Raw genomic sequence first — 17,898 nt, 5'->3', positions numbered from 1 at the left:
TCCATCAGCAGAAAGGCCAAAACACTTTATATCAATGTTCTCTTCTCCAGCAAGTGCTTTTCATCTGTTTATGTTTCCAGTTCTCACTTTGACAGAATAATCTTGTGCAGGTTTACTCAGAACTTAAAACCCACTTCCTTCAGTGGGGCTTACTCCCAGGTAAATGTGCATAGTGTTGCAGTCTGAGTCCTAAGTTTTTTGTTCCCAGAGAGGCCATGTTCATATAAGAAGAGCCAATGCTGGATCAGACCAAAGGTTCGTCTAGTGCAACATTCTGTTCACACAGTGGTCAACCAGCTGTTGAACCCACAAGCAGGACATGACTGTAATAGCAATAGCTCATGAACAGGATATACTTAATCTTTACTTTTGTATAAATTACCTGAGAGTAAGTCCCACTGAACCTAATGGAGCTTACTTGTGAATAGACACATAGAGGATCACTCTGGTCTCGCCTCTGGCACATAATATTTTTTCTCATGCTTTCTCATTGAATTCCACTGATGCTCTCAGCTGCAATGTCTTCAGTTTCTCCCTCCACATAATCAGATGGTATTATAAGTCAGATTTTTCCTTCTGGTAGTCCAGCCTAATCAAAATGCTAGGTAGGAAAGCACACACATACCACAGAATTCCTCTCTCCTCCTCCCCTAGCTGAGGCCTCTGCCCGTCACCTTTTCACGGGAGTATTGATCCTAGTAGCTCATAAGCAGAGATGTACATAACCCACACAAAGAAATTTTATTTACGTCAGAGACTCATTCTTGTGAGCAATACTCTTCATCCCTCAGGCCTTTCTCCTTTCTTCTTGCTCCAGATGAACACCGAAATAACAGAGATAAGACTAGAGTCTAGTCTGCTAGACTCTGCTTTGGAGGATCTGGGCAGGAATAAAGATGGACAATCCAACAGAGGCACAGGAACAGAACTTCAGCCTTAATCCTTGGAATTGGCATACTGTAGGACAACCAGAAGACACTAAAAGTTTCATTGCGCTCATGTAGAAATGGCTGATATGCAGTGGAGCTATAATCCTACTTTGTGTTTCAGTCAGAACTCTAAAGGAGCTATCCAAGGAGCTTAACCCAATTTGAGGGTTGGGTTCAGCACATTGGATAGCTTCTTTAGAGTTCTGACTGAAACCCAGAGCAAATTTACAACCCCACTGATATTGGAGCCACCAGCTTCAAAATTATTTAAGAGCTATAGTTCTGCTACTTATCAGGGGCGTTCACTCTCCCAGTTTTCCTTAGCGGGAGAGATTCTAGATAGGATGGCCATGTGTCCGACTTCACAGGTGACAGTCCTCTATTTGGAGGGCTGTCAGAAGCTAAAGATAAAGGTAAAGAACTATAAGAAGGAAGAGCTAGCAGGGACCTTGAAGTTGTCCATCAGCAGCTGAGACCTGGACAGTAGAAGACACACAGGTCACAGTCTTCCCCACTATGGTAAGATGTCTTTTATTTCTATTTAAATTATATTAATTATTACCAAGCCTACAACAGTGCATATAAATTAACATATGCAACATTTGATGCAAATCTACGACCACATCTGAACATAAGAACATAAGAAGAGCCATGGTGGATCAGACCATCTAGCTGAACATTCTGTTCATACAGATCAGCTGCCCATGGAAACTCAGAAGCAGGATATCAGTGGAACAGCACCCACCCACACACACGTTCCCCAGCAACTGTTGTACATAAGTGTGTGTATGTGTGTGTGTAGGGAGAGAAGGAGAACATGCTCTTTCCAGTGGCCACCATTAATGCAGTGGGGGGAAATGGCCGGAAGCCAATGCTGACTTGTGCCCAAGTGCCTGAGGGGTGTGTGTTTCGCAAGCACATGGGCGCGGGTTTGCACTTGCACCCAAGCATGTCCAAATGGGTCTGCAAGAGCCAGATTCAGGGAGTCCGCTACCCTTGAGGATCCAGTCAGATGGTCGTGGCATCCCTAGTACATAGACATATTGCCTCTGATACTGGAGGTAGCACATAGCCATCAGGACTGGTACCATTGACAGCCGTCTCCTCCAGGAATTTGTCTAACTCCCTTTTAAAGCCATCCAAATTGGTTGCCATCACTGTGTCTTGTGTGGTCTTTTGTCCTCTTTTTGAGATATGCATAAGTGGCCATCCTATTCTAGAACCAGCAATTGTAGCAGTAACAGAGCTCTGAGAGAGCACATTAGCCCTCTGTGGGCATTGTCCCTCACGCAATTTAAAACACCACAGTCCCAGTCCTAGTTGGGGGCCCTCATGGCTGCTATTTTTAAAAGAAAAAGAAACCTCTACCACGTTAAATGCCGTGTAAAATATGTAACATGTCATCTACTTTGGCTCTCAGAAAGTCAAAGAGTCACACAAAAGAAATGAAGGAGGGCTTGTTTATTCAAAGAGCTGCTGGCACTTTGAATAAAGGCAGACTGGATACGTATCTCTTGCCTGCCTTCTGCTCTGGCAAAAAATCTCTGTGCCCACTTTTATTAGATAATGCCTGCAACAGGGATCTGTCTGCTTCCTCCCTTACAAGCCTAAAATGCTTCACCATGGTGATAAGTAGCTACTTCGCAATTTTAGGAAATGTTCTCTCAAGGATCTCATTTGGAGAATGTCAGCAACAACCCAGAAGCCCTTGCTTTTATTAGGCAAAGTGAATAAGAATGGATGAGAGAGTAGAAGATCTCTTTAAGCTTGACAACTGGGATAGGTTTAAATTGGCCATTTTTTAAATCTTGGTTTTGGCTCAGCTCAAATGCTAGCCTATGTTTTTCTGGTGTTTTAAAAACAGTTTTTATTTAAATGAACAATCGTTTGCACAGGCATGGTAGCCAGGATTTTTGTTCTGAGTTTTCCAGAGAAGCAGCCTTATTAGCTCTACTGACTTCACAAAGCAGAAAACCAACAAATCATCTTTCGATGGTGAAACAGCATGTAAAACATCATACATTTGGATCCAACAGCACAATACTCTGTGTGTGTGTGTGAGAGAGAGAGAGAGAGAGTGTGAGTGTGAGTGTGAATGTGAGCTTCCTTAGTGGGACTTGTTTCGCATAAAACATGCTTTGGATTGGGCTGTGTGAATCAACTTGCCAGTAAGATATTGAAAAATTGGCTGTAATTTAGAGCAGAACTAGAGGAATCAGTTTATTGTGAGAGAAAATGAAAGATAATTCGATTACACATAGTTCATATAGCCAGAAATTCATAGAAGATTGTACAATAAGCATTTTGAGATCAAACCGGAACGACCATAATACACATAGTTAACGATATGTTTGGAGTAAACAATAATTGACATTGTAGGTGTACAGTTAAGGATCCATTTCCCTTCTACGGGTTCTTCTCCCTCCCAGAGTTGTTTGAAAACACAAGCGAACACCATGCAATGTTTTCAGTGGGGTTAGGAGTTACGCATACACCCAGGAACAACACACCAGAAGAGCATGAGGGAGTGATCCTTTCCCACCACGCGGCTCCCGATTCTCCCCCCAGCCCCGAAAACAAGGCGATGTGTTTGAAATAAATAAATGTAAAGGGGACATTGTGGTGGGGAGATGAAAAGGTAAAATAAAGCAGCCAGATTTAGAGAAGATTCCATTACTGAGTAATTGGACATTGATCAATTCATATCTGCAAGCTGTAGAGGATAACAGGTCACCAAACATGCCCTGCAGCACAAGCAAGGCAGTCCAAGACACTTAGGCACTTGGGAAAGAAAATCCAGATGTATTTATTTCTTGTATTTGTTAAATGCCTCCAGGCATTGTACAGTGCAATTCAAAATACAATAGTAACATAATACTAATATATTACTAGCATTATTACATTAATTTCCTGCCTTTTCTCCAATGACCACAGCTCGATGCTTCATATAGTTCATCCTCCTCATTAACCTCACAACAACCCTGTGAAGTAGGTTAGTCTGAGAGATAGTGACTGGCCCAAAGTCACCCAGTGGAACTTCATGACTGAGTGGGGTTTTAAAGCCAGGTCTCCCCAGTTCTAGGGGGTGTCTATAAGAAGCCACATTGGAAGTTGATCAGCTCAAAAACCTGTAGCATCACTGCTGTGAGGTGAAATTGAGAAAGCTAGATGGGGCAGCAGTGAACTTGGGCTATCTGCCCAGTGCCAGCAGCCTTACCCTTAGCCAAGCCTGCCTCCTGCCTTACGTTCCCACACTTATGCCCACTGTATAACCCAAACCAAAGTTGGGGTGGGGGTGGGGAATATGTATATACACTCTGAAACTACAGGGTGACACTGGAGCAAAGGTAAAAGTTGCAGTAAACTGGCACTTCGAAAATGCTCCGTTTTGGAGGGAAATGCCCAATGTGGCTGTGAGTTGGCAGCTGCATCATATAAACAACGCAGCACCACTGCACAGCCACTGCAGCATTAATAGAGCATATTATTAGACAAACCCCTAGCCTGACATCAACCAGTGTACCACATGGTCTCTCAAACTGTGTCAGCATGGCAGTAAAGTATGGCAGTGAACAACTTAATAGACAGTGTGACACCCTTTAAATCAGAGGTGGGGGGACCCTTTTTCTATTAAGTTCCACATTCTCTTGCAGTAATCTGTCAGGGGTCGTATGCCAAAGCCTCTCGCTCCCTTTCTTCCTCTCTGTCCAGTGGGGAACCAAGGCAGGGACAAATCACTTTTGCCAGAGATTTGGAAATTAAGTTGAGGGCTGCAGGTTTCCCACACCTGCATTAAACATTGCCCCAGAATCTGTTTCTGGAGGGAGCTTCTTCAGTCTGCTATATGGCTGGCCCTGAAGAACATTTCACTTGTACCCGTAACATATGGCAACATAAGCTTGTATTCTTTCTGGCAGGCACAGTTTGCCAAAGGAGTGCTCCAAAAGTGCCATTGAAATTCTATACATTTATTGAGCACAAAAGCTCTTTCCACAGACGCCTGAAAAGACATAAATACAGAAAGGAATAATATTTCCAGTGAAGCCAGGAGGTATAAGGGTCGATTCTAAGGAAACATGTTTTCTCACTACAAAAATAGCCCTGGATCAAAACACATGAAGAACAATGTGTCAGGACATGGAAAAGCCTTGCACCGAGCAGGAATCGAGTCGCCTGCTTAGAAATCTTTCTGGTAAAGTCCATTTAGATTTTGTATTGTAATCTTTTTCATATAGCCTTCCATTGACATTTTTTCATGAAAGGGATTTTTTTTTTTTTGGATGTGGATTCTTAAAATCAGATAAACTTGGAAAAGGAATAGGCAACAGAACCATTCTTAAAAGAATGAACTGCAACAAACTGAAGAATTGCTACCCTAGAAAGAAGTAGAAACGCAGACAGTGAACATTGGACAGAGAATACTGTTTTCAGCAAACTGAAGATGATTGGGGGGGGGGGGGCGGGAGGGATTACTGCCCAGCTTACTTTTTGCTTCTGGTAAACAGGTTTTGTATGCTTTGAAAACGGGTTGAAAACTGTACATGGAGTGTGTCCTAGGCCCCAACCGTTGTCACGACTGTTATAAACCATTTTAAAGCAGTAATGTAGATCCTGCCCAGGTGCTGGGAATGCATTTGAGTGGGAGTTGGCTGGCAGGAAGGTCAGCCTGATGAACTGTCTGTAGCTTCTATGCTTCTGCAAACCATGGGAAGCTGGAAGAGAAATAATAGCAATCTTTGGATATATTTTCTCAGCTCTACAACAATTCTTTTGAGCAATAGCTCCTGGGGTGAAATTGAGATAAGCTATTTGTATGAGCTGCTAGGTTTTCTCCCAGTTGGGTTTTAGGAATAGGATTGAAAATGAAGCCCTGACATGAAGCAACACAATTGAGAGGCTAAGAATTTACCTCTCATTGCTGTTTGGTGATACTATAATTTTCAGGGAAGGGAATCTATGGAAACTGAATTATGCTGCATATGACTGCAGGTTCATTACTCACATGTATGCAATTGAAAGGCTTTTAAAGTCCAGCTCTAACCATGTCTACTAGTCGCATGGATTTAAATGGTACTAACATTCAAAGCCCTAAATGGCTTGGGGCCAGGTTATTTGAAGGAATGCCTTCTCCCATATGTGCCTGCCAGGTCCGTAAGATCATCCACAGGGGTCCTTCTCTATGAGCCCCTGCCAAAGGAAGTGAGGCAGGTGGCTACTAGGAGGAGGGCTTTCTCTGTTGTGGCACCCCGGTTGTGGAATGAACTCCCCAGAGAGGTCCGCCTGGCGCCTACACTGTACTCCTTTCGTCGCCAGCTGAAGTCCTTTTTATTCTCTCAGTATTTTAACAACTAATTTTAACTTACACTTAAATTTTCCTTTTTAAATTCTGTATTTTAATCTTATATCAACTTCTGCTGCGTGGTTTTATCCTGGTTGTGCTTTTTATACTATATTTTGTATTTGTGTGTTTAGATTGTTGGTTGTTTTATTATGTTCTTCATGGTTTAAATTTTTGTGAACCGCCCAGAGAGCTTCGGCTATTGGGCGGTATAAAAATGTAATAAATAAATAAATAAATAAAATGAGACAGGGCACTGTTTACTTACATTTATTCAGAAGTACATTCCACTGACTCCCATGAGACTTTACTTCTTATGATTCAAGCCCATTGTGTTTAGGAGCCTTAACAGCCCATCCTAAGCATGTTTGCTCACATCAAGAGCCAGTGAGCCAATAGAGCTTATCCCCAAAATAAAAGCTTCATGAGGGGTGGATCTTCGCATTTCCCTACCATCGCTATGGCCTCCTGCTGCCATAGCGATGGTAGCAGGAGGAAGCAGCAAAGACCATGTGGCCCGCTCAAGGGCTGTTTATATTGTCACGCTTTTCTTCCATGCAGCAGGAAATGGCATGTTCCGTTAAAAAAAAAAAAAGACAGATTAAAAGGGGGGGGTATTTTGGACGGAAAAACGAATAGAAGGAGTGAGATGCAGACGTCATCATCTAAAGGACATGTGAACATCTGTAAGTGGGCAGTAGCGAGAGTGCGATAATAAGCTTGTCTGATGACGCTCTAAGTGTCTATACAAATGCAGATCCAAAACCAAAAGAAGACTTTAATCCAGCTTGTACGAAGTAATTTTCACTGTAATTTTGCAAGTGACCTGCAGCTGTTTAGTATTTTAAAGTATGGCTGTAAGACCAAACATTAGCTTACTATTACTGCTTCTTTCATCTTGAATCATTAATGCTGAAGAGCCAGTATGAGTGATCCTGGAGTAATTTTTAACGTGACAACACTCTGCTATAGGAGGGAAAAGATCTTACAATTAGGATGACTTGAAACAGTGGTGTAGCCAGATGTCCCGGCATCATCTGGCTGCTCCACATCAATTTTAATCTCCTAGAACTGATTTGTAAACTTCTCTTCCCAAGTGTTCTGAATGCGTACCTCTCCTCCTCCTTCCTTCTTTGCTCTCTCTGCACTTTGGACAAGCACATAAATCTCTTTGGTCTCCTTCTCCATCTTGCATCAACATACCTTCAGTGGCCTCCACCTTGTTCATTAGGCTGCTTTGCTTTCTTCCTTCAAGCCCCTTCCCAAGACCCACTTCTTTCGCAAAGCCATTTCTGATCCACCCTAAATGTACCACCTTACCTATTTCTTCTTCTCTGTCTAGCTCTTCCTTTATTCCATCCGCATCACTCGTTGCCTCCCCGACTTTTGACTCATCCCTTCTTTCCTGTCTTCACCATTTAATGCAGCCCAGCCCTCCCCAACCTGGGAGCCTCCAGATGTGTTAGCCTACCACTCCCATCATCCCAATTCATGGATTCCCCATCCTTGTATTCCAAGGGAAATATCCAAACTTGTTGCTTTGCTCCCATTCTTTCAATGGGGAGCTAACAGCTCTAAAAACAACCTAGAATGAGTAGAAATGCTTTTTTCTAGATTGGGACAGGTCAGTAAAACTTTCTTCTGCAGGCACCACTGATTTTCCCATTCCGGAAACTAGTGCTTCTGTTCATTGCAGGTTGTTTTTAGAACTGCTAGCTCTCTGTTGTGCTAGCAGTGGATCCTGCTGGTGCAGGGGCAGCATTGGATACTGCCCTGACTCATATAGAGGTCCCAGGTTGGGAAAAGCTGATCTAGTGTACATCATAATCAGAGATATTGGAGAAATCTGCAGCAGATTTAAATGAGTTCAGACTTCTATGAATTAATGAATGCATCCTAGCACAGGTGTGCATATTAATGCAAGCAGAATGACATTTTGGTAAAAAAAAAAAAGTTATCTGATTCCGTCAATGAACAGATGATAAAATGAAAGACACCTGATAATCCACAGAGGGAATAGATTGAACAAAATCTGCATGTCCCTAATCATAATCTCTCTGGGCAAGGGTAATGTCTGTATTCTGTTCAGGACCTGGCAAAATGTGATTGCTTAATCAATGTTAAATGGTGGTAGCTGTAATTATGGTAAAATGTATCCCTAACAGCTGCTACTTCCCTCTGTGTAATAGCAAACTGCTCAACTCCACATGTAGGGAATTTAGTCCAGTTTGCTTAATGTCTTGTTCCCACACAAACCTTTTTAGCTACATACAGATGTCTATGTTATTGCTTTAGAAGTGATCCTGCTGCTATAGCAGCAAACTCAATATTCTAGTCTTCTTGTAGAGTCTTTTCACCCAGACAAGGCTCTGGGGCAACATTGTTCTCTTTAATACTAAACTTGGTTGGTCCCATGACAATCAGTTTGGGAAGAAAACAGAGCCATCCAAAAGCAAAGCAGCAGTTTCTGCATATTCCTAGTCTAGGCCTGCAGAAGTATATTTGTAGGGTGACCATATGAAAAGGAGGACAGGGCTCCTGTATCTTTAACAGTTGTATTGAAAAGGAAATTTCAGCAGGTGTCATTTGTATATATGGAGAACCTGGTGAAATTTCCTCTTCATCACACCAGTTAAAGCTGCAGGTGCCCTGCCCTCTTTTAAATCTGGTCACTCTAGCAGCTCTTGCACCTTTAACTGTCATGATGAAGAGGGAATTTCCCCAGGTTCTCCATATATACAAATGACACCTGCTGAAATTCCCTTTTCTATGCATGCATGAATACCTTTACTGAATAAGTCTTCTGACCATTTCAAAAAACCACATAATCATTAAGAACAAACAGACATTATTTAAAATTTATGATTTAAATTTTTAAAACAATATACAGTTCGTATATGATATATTATATATGACTAACAGTTAATAAGACCCCTTGTATATTACAACATTTGATAAAAACTTATTAATTAATCCATTTTTTTCTAATTCTTTTTTCCTTATGCTGGCTGCTTTAAGAACGAAGAGAGCAACCCTCTGGGTCACAAAATAGTTAGAACCATGTAAGAGAAAGGACAATTTATCCTTTTCTATGCAACTGTTAAAGATACAGGAGCCCTGTCCTCCTTTTCATATGGTCACCCTAATATTTGTTTGTAAATGAAAATGTAAAACAAAAAAGGCCCAACAGGGATCTAGTCTTCCAGGACCTATGGAACCATAAGGTAGGGTGAACATATGAAAAGGAGGACAGGGCTCCTCTAGCTTTAACAGTTTTATTGAAAAAGGAATTTCAGCAGGTGTCATCTGTATATATGGAGAACCTGGTGAAATTTCCTCTTCGTCACAACCGTTAAAGCTGCAGGTGCCCTGCCCTCTTTTAAATCTGGTCACTCTAGTATAGCTCCTGCAGCTTTAACGGTTGTGATGAAGAGGGAATTTCACCAGGTTCTCCATATATACAAATGACACCTGCTGAAATTCCCTTGTCTATACAACTGTTTAAGATACAGGAGCCCTGTCCTCCTTTTCATATGGTCACCCTACCATAAGGGCTGTTGAGCTACAGAATGTTGAGGATGTCAGTTGAGGAGAAAAAGGGAAATGGAGGATGGATTGATCTGCTCTTGCAGCTTATAACGTTATGGAAGGATTAGGACCCAGGGAGCTGCCTTAAACCAAGTCAGGCAATTGTCCATCTAGCCCAGTATTGTCAATGTTGACAGCCAGAAGCTTTCCAGGGTTTCAAGCAAGTTTTTCCATCCCTGCCTGGACATTGCTGGGGATTGAACTTGGAACCTTCTTCACACAAAGCATGTGCTCTACCACTGGGTTCCTTCCCTTTATTAATGTATGTAGGGGTGGGGATCTGTGCCATGTGGTAAAAAACTCTCCCCTCTACACTATAGGCCTTAAGAATATAAGAAGTTCCATGCTGGATCAGACCGAGGTCCATCTAGTCCAGCGACTTGCTGACCAGGGACCAACAAAGCAGGACATGGTGCAACAACACCCTCCCACCCATGTTCCCCAGCAACTGGTGCACACAGGCTTACTGCCTCGGATACTGAAGGTAGCACATAGCTATCAGGGCTAGTAGTCATTGATAGCCTTCTCCAGGAATTTATCCAACCCCGTTTTAAAACCATCCAAATTGGTGGCCATCACTACCTCTTGTTGAAGTGAAGTCCATAGTTTAACTATGCATTGTGTGAGTAAGTCCTTCCTTTCATTTGTCCTGAATCACCCACCAATCAGCTTCATGGGATGACCCTGGGTTCTAGTATAAAGTATATAAAGTTTAGTATAAAGGAAATGACACATTTTTCCTTTTTCACTCCCCACCACCAGGAAACCACCAGACGTACAATGTGAATAGTAATAATAAAGTGTTCACTATATCATTCCAGATACGGGTTGGAGATACGCAGCCATATTCGGTTGCAGCTCCCCGCTTGTGTTCTTCTGGTTTTCAGTGGAAGCCAAATTTGTACAGCGTTATTGACCACCCTTGTGGCAATCAAAACAGCCTCGGCCTCTTGGAACAATTTTAAACTGTTGAAGAAGTTAAAAACACTGAACAAACATTTGATAGGATAAATATGCAAGCTCTTATGGGGGGTGGGAAATCCCGTCAAACAAAACAGCCTGTCAGGTATGGGGTGGTGGGAAGGGTGAGTGGAAAGAGGAAATCCGCAGGCTGGATGTGGCTCATTACAGGAATGAAGGCCACAGAAAGGGGTGGAGACAAAAAAAACCCCACTTCAGTTCACAGGCACATCTGTCTGTATGTGTATAATTCATTTCTCTGATAGCATGTTAACAGCCTTTGGGAAGTTTCACTGACGTTTCTTTAACCGTTGTTGCAACAAAAGTATAACTGGAGCTATTAAAATAAAGCCTCCGTTGGAAAACGTTGACATTCTCACTAGGAGTATGGGTAGGTTGTGTGCAATAAAGAAAGCCAAGTAGAATCAGCCTGTTCCCCACTCACACATATTTCATGCAGTTGGGAATACAGTTGTCATGCTAGCCCCTACATAGATGTTTAGAAGATGGGTCTGGCCCTACCATGAGACCAAGTGAGGCAGTGGCCTCAGGCAGCAGATGCTAGGAGGCTTGTAAGGTGCAGCTATAGCAGCCCTCTCTGTTGGAGGACAGCGCTGTGTGTTCCAGACAGCCGTCTTTCCTCCCCGTAAACTAGCCTGCTGCCTTTCAGGTCTGGTGGATGATGCCGTCCCATCACCAGTGTGGATGTAAGATTCAACTGCCAGTCTGGTTGGCTTCTGTAGGTGGAACAGGGAGGCGCCATTTTGCCCTTCACCAAAGGCAGCTAAATGTCTCAGGCTGGCCCTATTAGAAGGTTACAGCCCTCCATGTGGTGTTGCATCCAGTGGATTGTTTCTGGTTGTTCCAGAACCTTCTTCATCCATGAGCCCTCTCTGCTCAAAGAGGGCAGTATCTTGTAACTGCTGAGGCCATGCCTCTGGAAGAGCCCCTTCAGCTTCTCTCAGCAACAGACCCTGGTAGCATCTCATATTTTCCTCATGAAGCTGAGTTACCTCAGTGTTCCCTCCATAGGCGCCTGCTGTGTGGTTGACCAAACCATTGGCAACATTGGCCACGTGGACCTTGTTGTCAGCTCGTTTCTTTCTGTTCTTGCCCTGGACCAGAAGGCAGGTGAAAACCTGCTTGAACCTCTTGCGGAAGTGTTTGGAGATGAGAGCGTAGACAATCGGGTTGAGGCAGGAATTGGCGTAGGACAGGCAATGAGAAGCCAGGCGGCAGGCATAAGTAGCTCGGTTAAAGGGGAAATAGCCAAACCAGAAGCACAAGATCACCAGGTGGTGGGGCAGCCAGCACAGGCAAAAGAGGACAGCCACAGCGATAATCATCTTGGTGACCCTGCGCTTTGCTTTACGGGACTCTGAGATTCTCTCAATGGGGTCCACAGCAGTCCACAAAAACTTAATGGTCCTAGCATAAGCCAGACTGACGACAATGACCGGGAGGACATAGCCAAATACAAAGGTGAGGATATCTAAGATCTTGCGGCGTTGGTCTTCCCAAATAGGGACACAAATGGGCACCTCCTGATAGTGGACTATTTGGTAGTAGCTGAGGTACGGCCCTGCGAAAAGCAGCGACACTGTCCAGATCATGACAATGGCAAGAGCTGCATTGCGAGAGGTGCGGAGATCCCGGGATTTCAGTGGGTAACGGATAGCCAAATACCTGGAAGCAAAATTGCAGAGAATTATGTTTAAAAGAAGACGTTATGGTTGTCCAGCCCAAAATATAGAAAGTATATAATCAATAGAAAATGGGAGGAGGGACTCTTTGTGAAACGCATGAAGGGGCTTGGAAAGTTATAAATGTATGTTGATTTGGAAGATGGTTAGAGTCTCTGCCATCGGTTGGTATGAGATAAAGGGCTTTTCTCCTGTGTGCACAGTAAATAAAGAGTCTCTGTTTCTGGACTGGTTGTGAAGTCGTCCCTTTCCTACCAGATTAAGGGAATTTCCCTTTCTTGCTTCCCTGTGGCTGCTCCCATGTCTTGCTCCCTAATTGAGGTGACAACCAGGCTGGACTACTGTAATGCAGCTGTTAAAGATAGAGGAACCCTCTCCTCCTTTCCATAGGGTTACCCTACCCCTAACAGTCTACCCACGCTCTGAGGTCATCAGCCAAGGCCCTTTACACCTGCCCACCACTAAGGGTGATTAGGATGATGAGTACAAAGGAAAGGGCCTTTTCAATGGTGGCCCTACACCTCTGGAATTGGCTTCCACCAGGAGTTTGCCACACCCTTTCTTTGCAGGTCTTCAGGAAGGCCCTGAAGACCCACCTGATTTTATTGGCCTTCTCATAATCTGTTGGCGCCTGGTTTACTGGCATTATCTGCTTCAATAACATTTATTGATTTTCTATTGTATTTATTTTGTGTAGTTTTGGTTATGGTCCCGGATGTCATGCCGCCATTGGAGTTACCTTCAGAGGAGAAGCCAGAACCAGCGGATCCAGTTGGCTTGTCAGAAGACCCTAGCACTAGCCAAGACCCTAAGGTCCTCCTCAGAGGTCCTCCTCCGCAAGCCCCTGCCAAAGGAAGCGAGGCAGGTGGCTACCAGGAGGAGGGCCTTTTCTGCTGTGGCACCCCAGCTGTGGAATGAGCTCCCTAAGGAGGTTCGTTTGGCACCTACATTATATTCTTTTAGATGCCAGGTGAAGACCTTTTTATTCTCCCAGTATTTTAACAGTCTATAAATTAATTTGAACTTGCTGTTTTAAATTTGTATTTTAAATTTGTATTTTTGCATTGCTGCTGTTTTTATCTTGGTTGTGCTTTTATATTGTATTTTATATTATGGTTTTATACTGTTGTTTTATACTTGAATTGTCTTAATTTTGTAAACTGCCCAGAGAGCTTCAGCTATTGGGCGGTATAGAAATGTAATAAATAAACAAATAATAAGATGATCCGGGACCCTCAGGGTTGAGGCCTTTGAATCTTCTTCCTACAGAAGCCAAGAGTTCAGCTTCGGAGGCAGAGGAAGATGCGGGACCACTGACAGTGCCTGTACCTTAAAGTCCATGAGAGGATGATTGCCAGGTAAAGGAGAGCTTGCCCACTGAAGAGGAATACTCATGAGTTGGGCCCTCCTCATGAGGAGGACATCTGACAAGCCTCTGAGAGGAAGCAGCTGAGTACTGGATGGGGTTCTAGTAGGTTGATCATATGAAAAGGAGGCCGGGGCTCCTGTATCTTTAACAATCGTATAGAAAAGGGAATTTCAGCAGGTGTCATTTATATGCATTCTGCTATATGTGTACATATATGTGATGTGATGTGATGTGTCCAAATCACGTGAGATACTGGTTCCTCTCCATTCGGCCCTGGTTAGGCCTCATCTAGAGTATTGCGTCCAGTTCTGGGCTCCACAATTCAAGAAGGACGCAGACAAGCTGGAGCGTGTTCAGAGGAGGGCAACCAGAATGATCAGGGGTCTGGAGACAAAGCCCTATGAGGAGAGACTGAGAGAACTCGGCATGTTTAGCCTGGAGAAGAGGAGACTGAGGGGAGACATGATAGCACTCTTCAAATACTTAAAAGGTTGTCACACAGAGGAGGGACAGGATCTCTTCTCGATCCTCCCAGAGTGCAGGACAAGGAATAACGGGCTCAAGTTAAAGGAAGCCAGATTCCGGCTGGACATCAGGAAAAACTTCCTGACTGTTAGAGCAGTGCGACGGTGGAATCAGCTACCTAGGGAGGTTGTGGGCTCTCCCACACTAGAGGCATTCAAGAGGCAGCTGGACAACCATCTGTCGGGGATGCTTTAGGGTGGATTCCTGCATTGAGCAGGGGGTTGGACTCGATGGCCTTGTAGGCCCCTTCCAACTCTGCTATTCTATGATTCTATGATTCTATGATTCTACGCTAGGCAGGCTTGGCACTACTTCTTTTTGCCTTGGCTACACATAGGACAATTTCCAAAGATGTAAGCTGTCATTGGCATCTTTGATTACTGAAAGACGGGAAATATGTTTTTTAAAAATACATTTTATAAAAATCAAGAACATATACGTGTGCATACACTTTAATAATTTGGATATTCAAAGGAGCCATTGACTTTCACTGTGTCCTTCTACAGGAGAAGTAGCAAGCCTACATGGATCAAGCCAATGCTCTTTGTTTGGAGGACAAAGGGCTGGTCTTCTGGGCATTGATGGAGAAATGTTTGTATTTACCTGTCAACAGAAACAGCTGCCAGGGTAAAACTGCTGGCATACATGGTGAGGTAGATGAGGAAGTGCACAGCCTTGCAGGCAAAGGCCCCGAAGAGCCACCCATCCAGCGTGTAGATGGTGGCCTGGAAAGGGACACAGAAGAGGATGAAGCAGAGGTCCGCCACGGCCAGGTTGAGGATGAACAGGTTGGTGGTGTTGTATTTCACCTGCCCGTTGCGGAGAAGCACAGCCAGCACCAGGCCATTCCCGACTGTGCCCACGAGGAAGATGAGGGAGAAGACCACTGGCACGATAATGCCCGCGGTGCGCGCTTCTAAGCTGTCTGAAGATGTGTTCCAGCTGTCCGGCATCGCCCCATCGGAGAGAAAGGGCCTGGCAAAACAGAAAGAGACGGAAGGGGCAGAGGTGGAAGGGGTGGTCCTGAGACCCTCCCTTCCTTAAATCCCTATACTTGCTTCTATTCTGTTCCAGATCCAGCACAAATGCTTGCCTTTGCCGTCAGAGCTTTTCATGCTCTTCCCAAGTTTATCCCTCCACTCTTGTGTCCCAAACTCACACACTGCCCATTCAAAAGGCTCAGCTCTTTCTGGTTATCCTGTTTGCTTGGGAACTGCCTCCCGATACACCTGTGTGATGCCACCTCTCTTATTTCCTTCAAATCTCTTCACAGAGCCCACCTTTCCCATGAAGCCTTTGGACACACCTTAGTTTCTTTGCAGGGCCAAAGGCAAACATGTGCAGGGCTAAAAATCCCAGGCTCCCCATCCTTATTCCTTTGTTTCCCATTTATAGTAGGAAGGAAGCATGTCTGCTCAGAAGTAAGCAGGACCAGCATTTCTACTCACAAATAAGCAGGAGCAACTCACCCCATATTTCAGTCTGAGCACAGGGGCCTCTGTTGCATCCCTGTTTTCTACCCTGCCTCTCACTTCCATCTCATCCCTCTGCTGTTGCTTCACAGATTGAATTTACAGTTCTAACCTCCTTGGCCAGGACCTGTCCTCTTGGAGTCTGTAAAGAGCCGTGCATATTGATGCCGTGCATTTTCAAACTTGAATCCCTCCAGGAAAAGAACAAGGTCACCCTCCACATCTCCACCTAATAGAGTTGCCACTTCTGGTGGGTTTTTTTTTTTTACTGTCTTCCTTCTGTGCCTTTAGCAGGAACTTGACATGTAAGTTTAGCAATTTAATTCTTTTTTTACACTTGGACATAAGCAGTGGAGAAGGCATCATTAACTGAAACATGTCTTTATGTCTGACTGGTATTAATGGCACAGGAGAAGAGGTATGGGGGAAAGATGGCAACCCTAAGTTAAGATGTAAATGTAGATGCAAGATTTTCTTGGATGGTTTGGAATTTGGGAGCCCATCTATTGTCCCCAGAGCAAAGCACTGGGAAACAATGGCTAGTGCCATTATTAAATGGGCCTCAACTGAACATCTTTGCCTGATGGCTTTCTGCCCCCTTTTTCTAAGGCCTACCATGAGCTTTTCTACAGGAGGCTGATAATCAGCAGCATCTACTTTTATTTCATCACAGAATTGAGTCCTGAGCATTACATGAAGAGTGTTTCCTTTCCTGCTTTCCCACCAGATAACCTCTAGGTGGCACTGTGGTATAGCTGAATAATGCAAATACACAAGTAGAAACAGCGCTTTCTTTTGCCTTCACAATTAAGTAACACATTTCTCCTGCTTTTAAAAAAACTAGCCGAAAGTGCTAGTTAGATACAGCAGCGAAACTGGAGGGTCATGATGTCTAAAGAATCCGTAAGCAACTGTGAGTAGGCAATGAAAAATGCATGATAAATGCCTCTTGTAGAAAAGCCCCATGTCTGTTTAGGAATCAGTATTAAACAATCTAATTTAATAGTGGCATTGGTATACACAACCCCCTTCCCCCTCTGTGATGTAAGTGGCTCAGATTACACTGGCATGAGACTGTATTAAGTCCAGGTCATCCTGGGTGCCTGGGTTCAAGACCCCTTTCTCCTTAGCAGGCACAAGCCTCAACCCTGGCTTCAGTCCCCTCTGGAGGGAGCCTCTGCCAGGCACCACTTAACCTTCTTTGCCTCATTATATTCCCAAAGCTGTTAAACCTCTTTTCTTGCTTCGTGTTTTGGTGAGTTAAAACCGCCACCTTTGTTTGACAGGACTCAGCTGCAACCCAGCTTGCCTTCGAGAGGAGGGGACAGAACACTTAAAGAGAATGCTGATGGGAAGAAAGGTGGATTCATCAATGGCACAATAGAGCAGCAGGGTCTTTATGAAAATTTCTGTCTCCCCCCCCCCCGGTGTTTTTAACAGCAACATGATAAACAAATGGAATAGGTGCAGCTTTGCCTTTAACTGGAAAGATGGACCTGTTGGATTCCTGCCCATCACACAGATATTAAAGGTACAGAAGCCAGTTGAATGAGTGAAGTATTGGTTCCCATGGTGTACAAGCATTTTGACCCACTATTGCAGGGGTGCAGAACTTCTGGCTTGGGGCCAAATCCAGCCCACTGGGGTGGAGGTCCATCCCTCTGAGATTCCCCAGATGGCCATGTCCTATAGCTAGCTTACCCTCGCTCTCCTGACCAACAATTGGTGGTTTTCTGGTGTGTGTGTGTGTGCGTGTGTGTGTGTGTGTAAAAGGTTGAATTCTAAAGCTTAGTTATTGCTTTACGCTAAAACAAGCTTGTATTTTGGCCCTGCCTCTTTTGCCATTGGCCACGCCTACCACTGGAATGTGGCCCCGAGAGATTCTCTAGAGTTAAGTCTGGTCCTTGGGCAGGGCCGACCCTCCCATAAAGTAGGGTGAAGCTCCTGCTTCAGGCAGCAGAGCAGAAGGGGCAGCAAATTGCATTGCTCTCCCACTGCTTCCTCCTCCCACCAG

The 17,898-nt window shown here is 44.2% G+C and overlaps 2 protein-coding genes across 2 annotated transcripts in view; both read right to left on the bottom strand.

Annotated features, from left to right (window-relative positions):
• EIF3L (eukaryotic translation initiation factor 3 subunit L) overlaps positions 1–17,898 on the bottom strand; it is a 128,164-nt gene that overhangs the window by 46,211 nt on the left and 64,055 nt on the right. The window lies entirely within an intron of this gene.
• Positions 11,631–15,365, bottom strand: GALR3 (galanin receptor 3). The gene is made up of 2 exons (XM_063134558.1): positions 15,016–15,365; positions 11,631–12,501 (listed from the first exon to the last, which is right to left on the bottom strand). Exons 1-2 carry the CDS (start codon positions 15,363–15,365, stop codon positions 11,631–11,633), a joined length of 1,221 nt encoding a protein of 406 aa, XP_062990628.1.

Source organism: Elgaria multicarinata, chromosome 9 (genome assembly GCF_023053635.1).
Source record: "Elgaria multicarinata webbii isolate HBS135686 ecotype San Diego chromosome 9, rElgMul1.1.pri, whole genome shotgun sequence".
NCBI classification, from domain to species: Eukaryota; Metazoa; Chordata; class Lepidosauria; order Squamata; family Anguidae; genus Elgaria; species Elgaria multicarinata.
The sequence above is the reverse complement of the archived record's forward strand: the minus strand, read 5'-3'. Positions and strand labels throughout refer to the sequence as shown.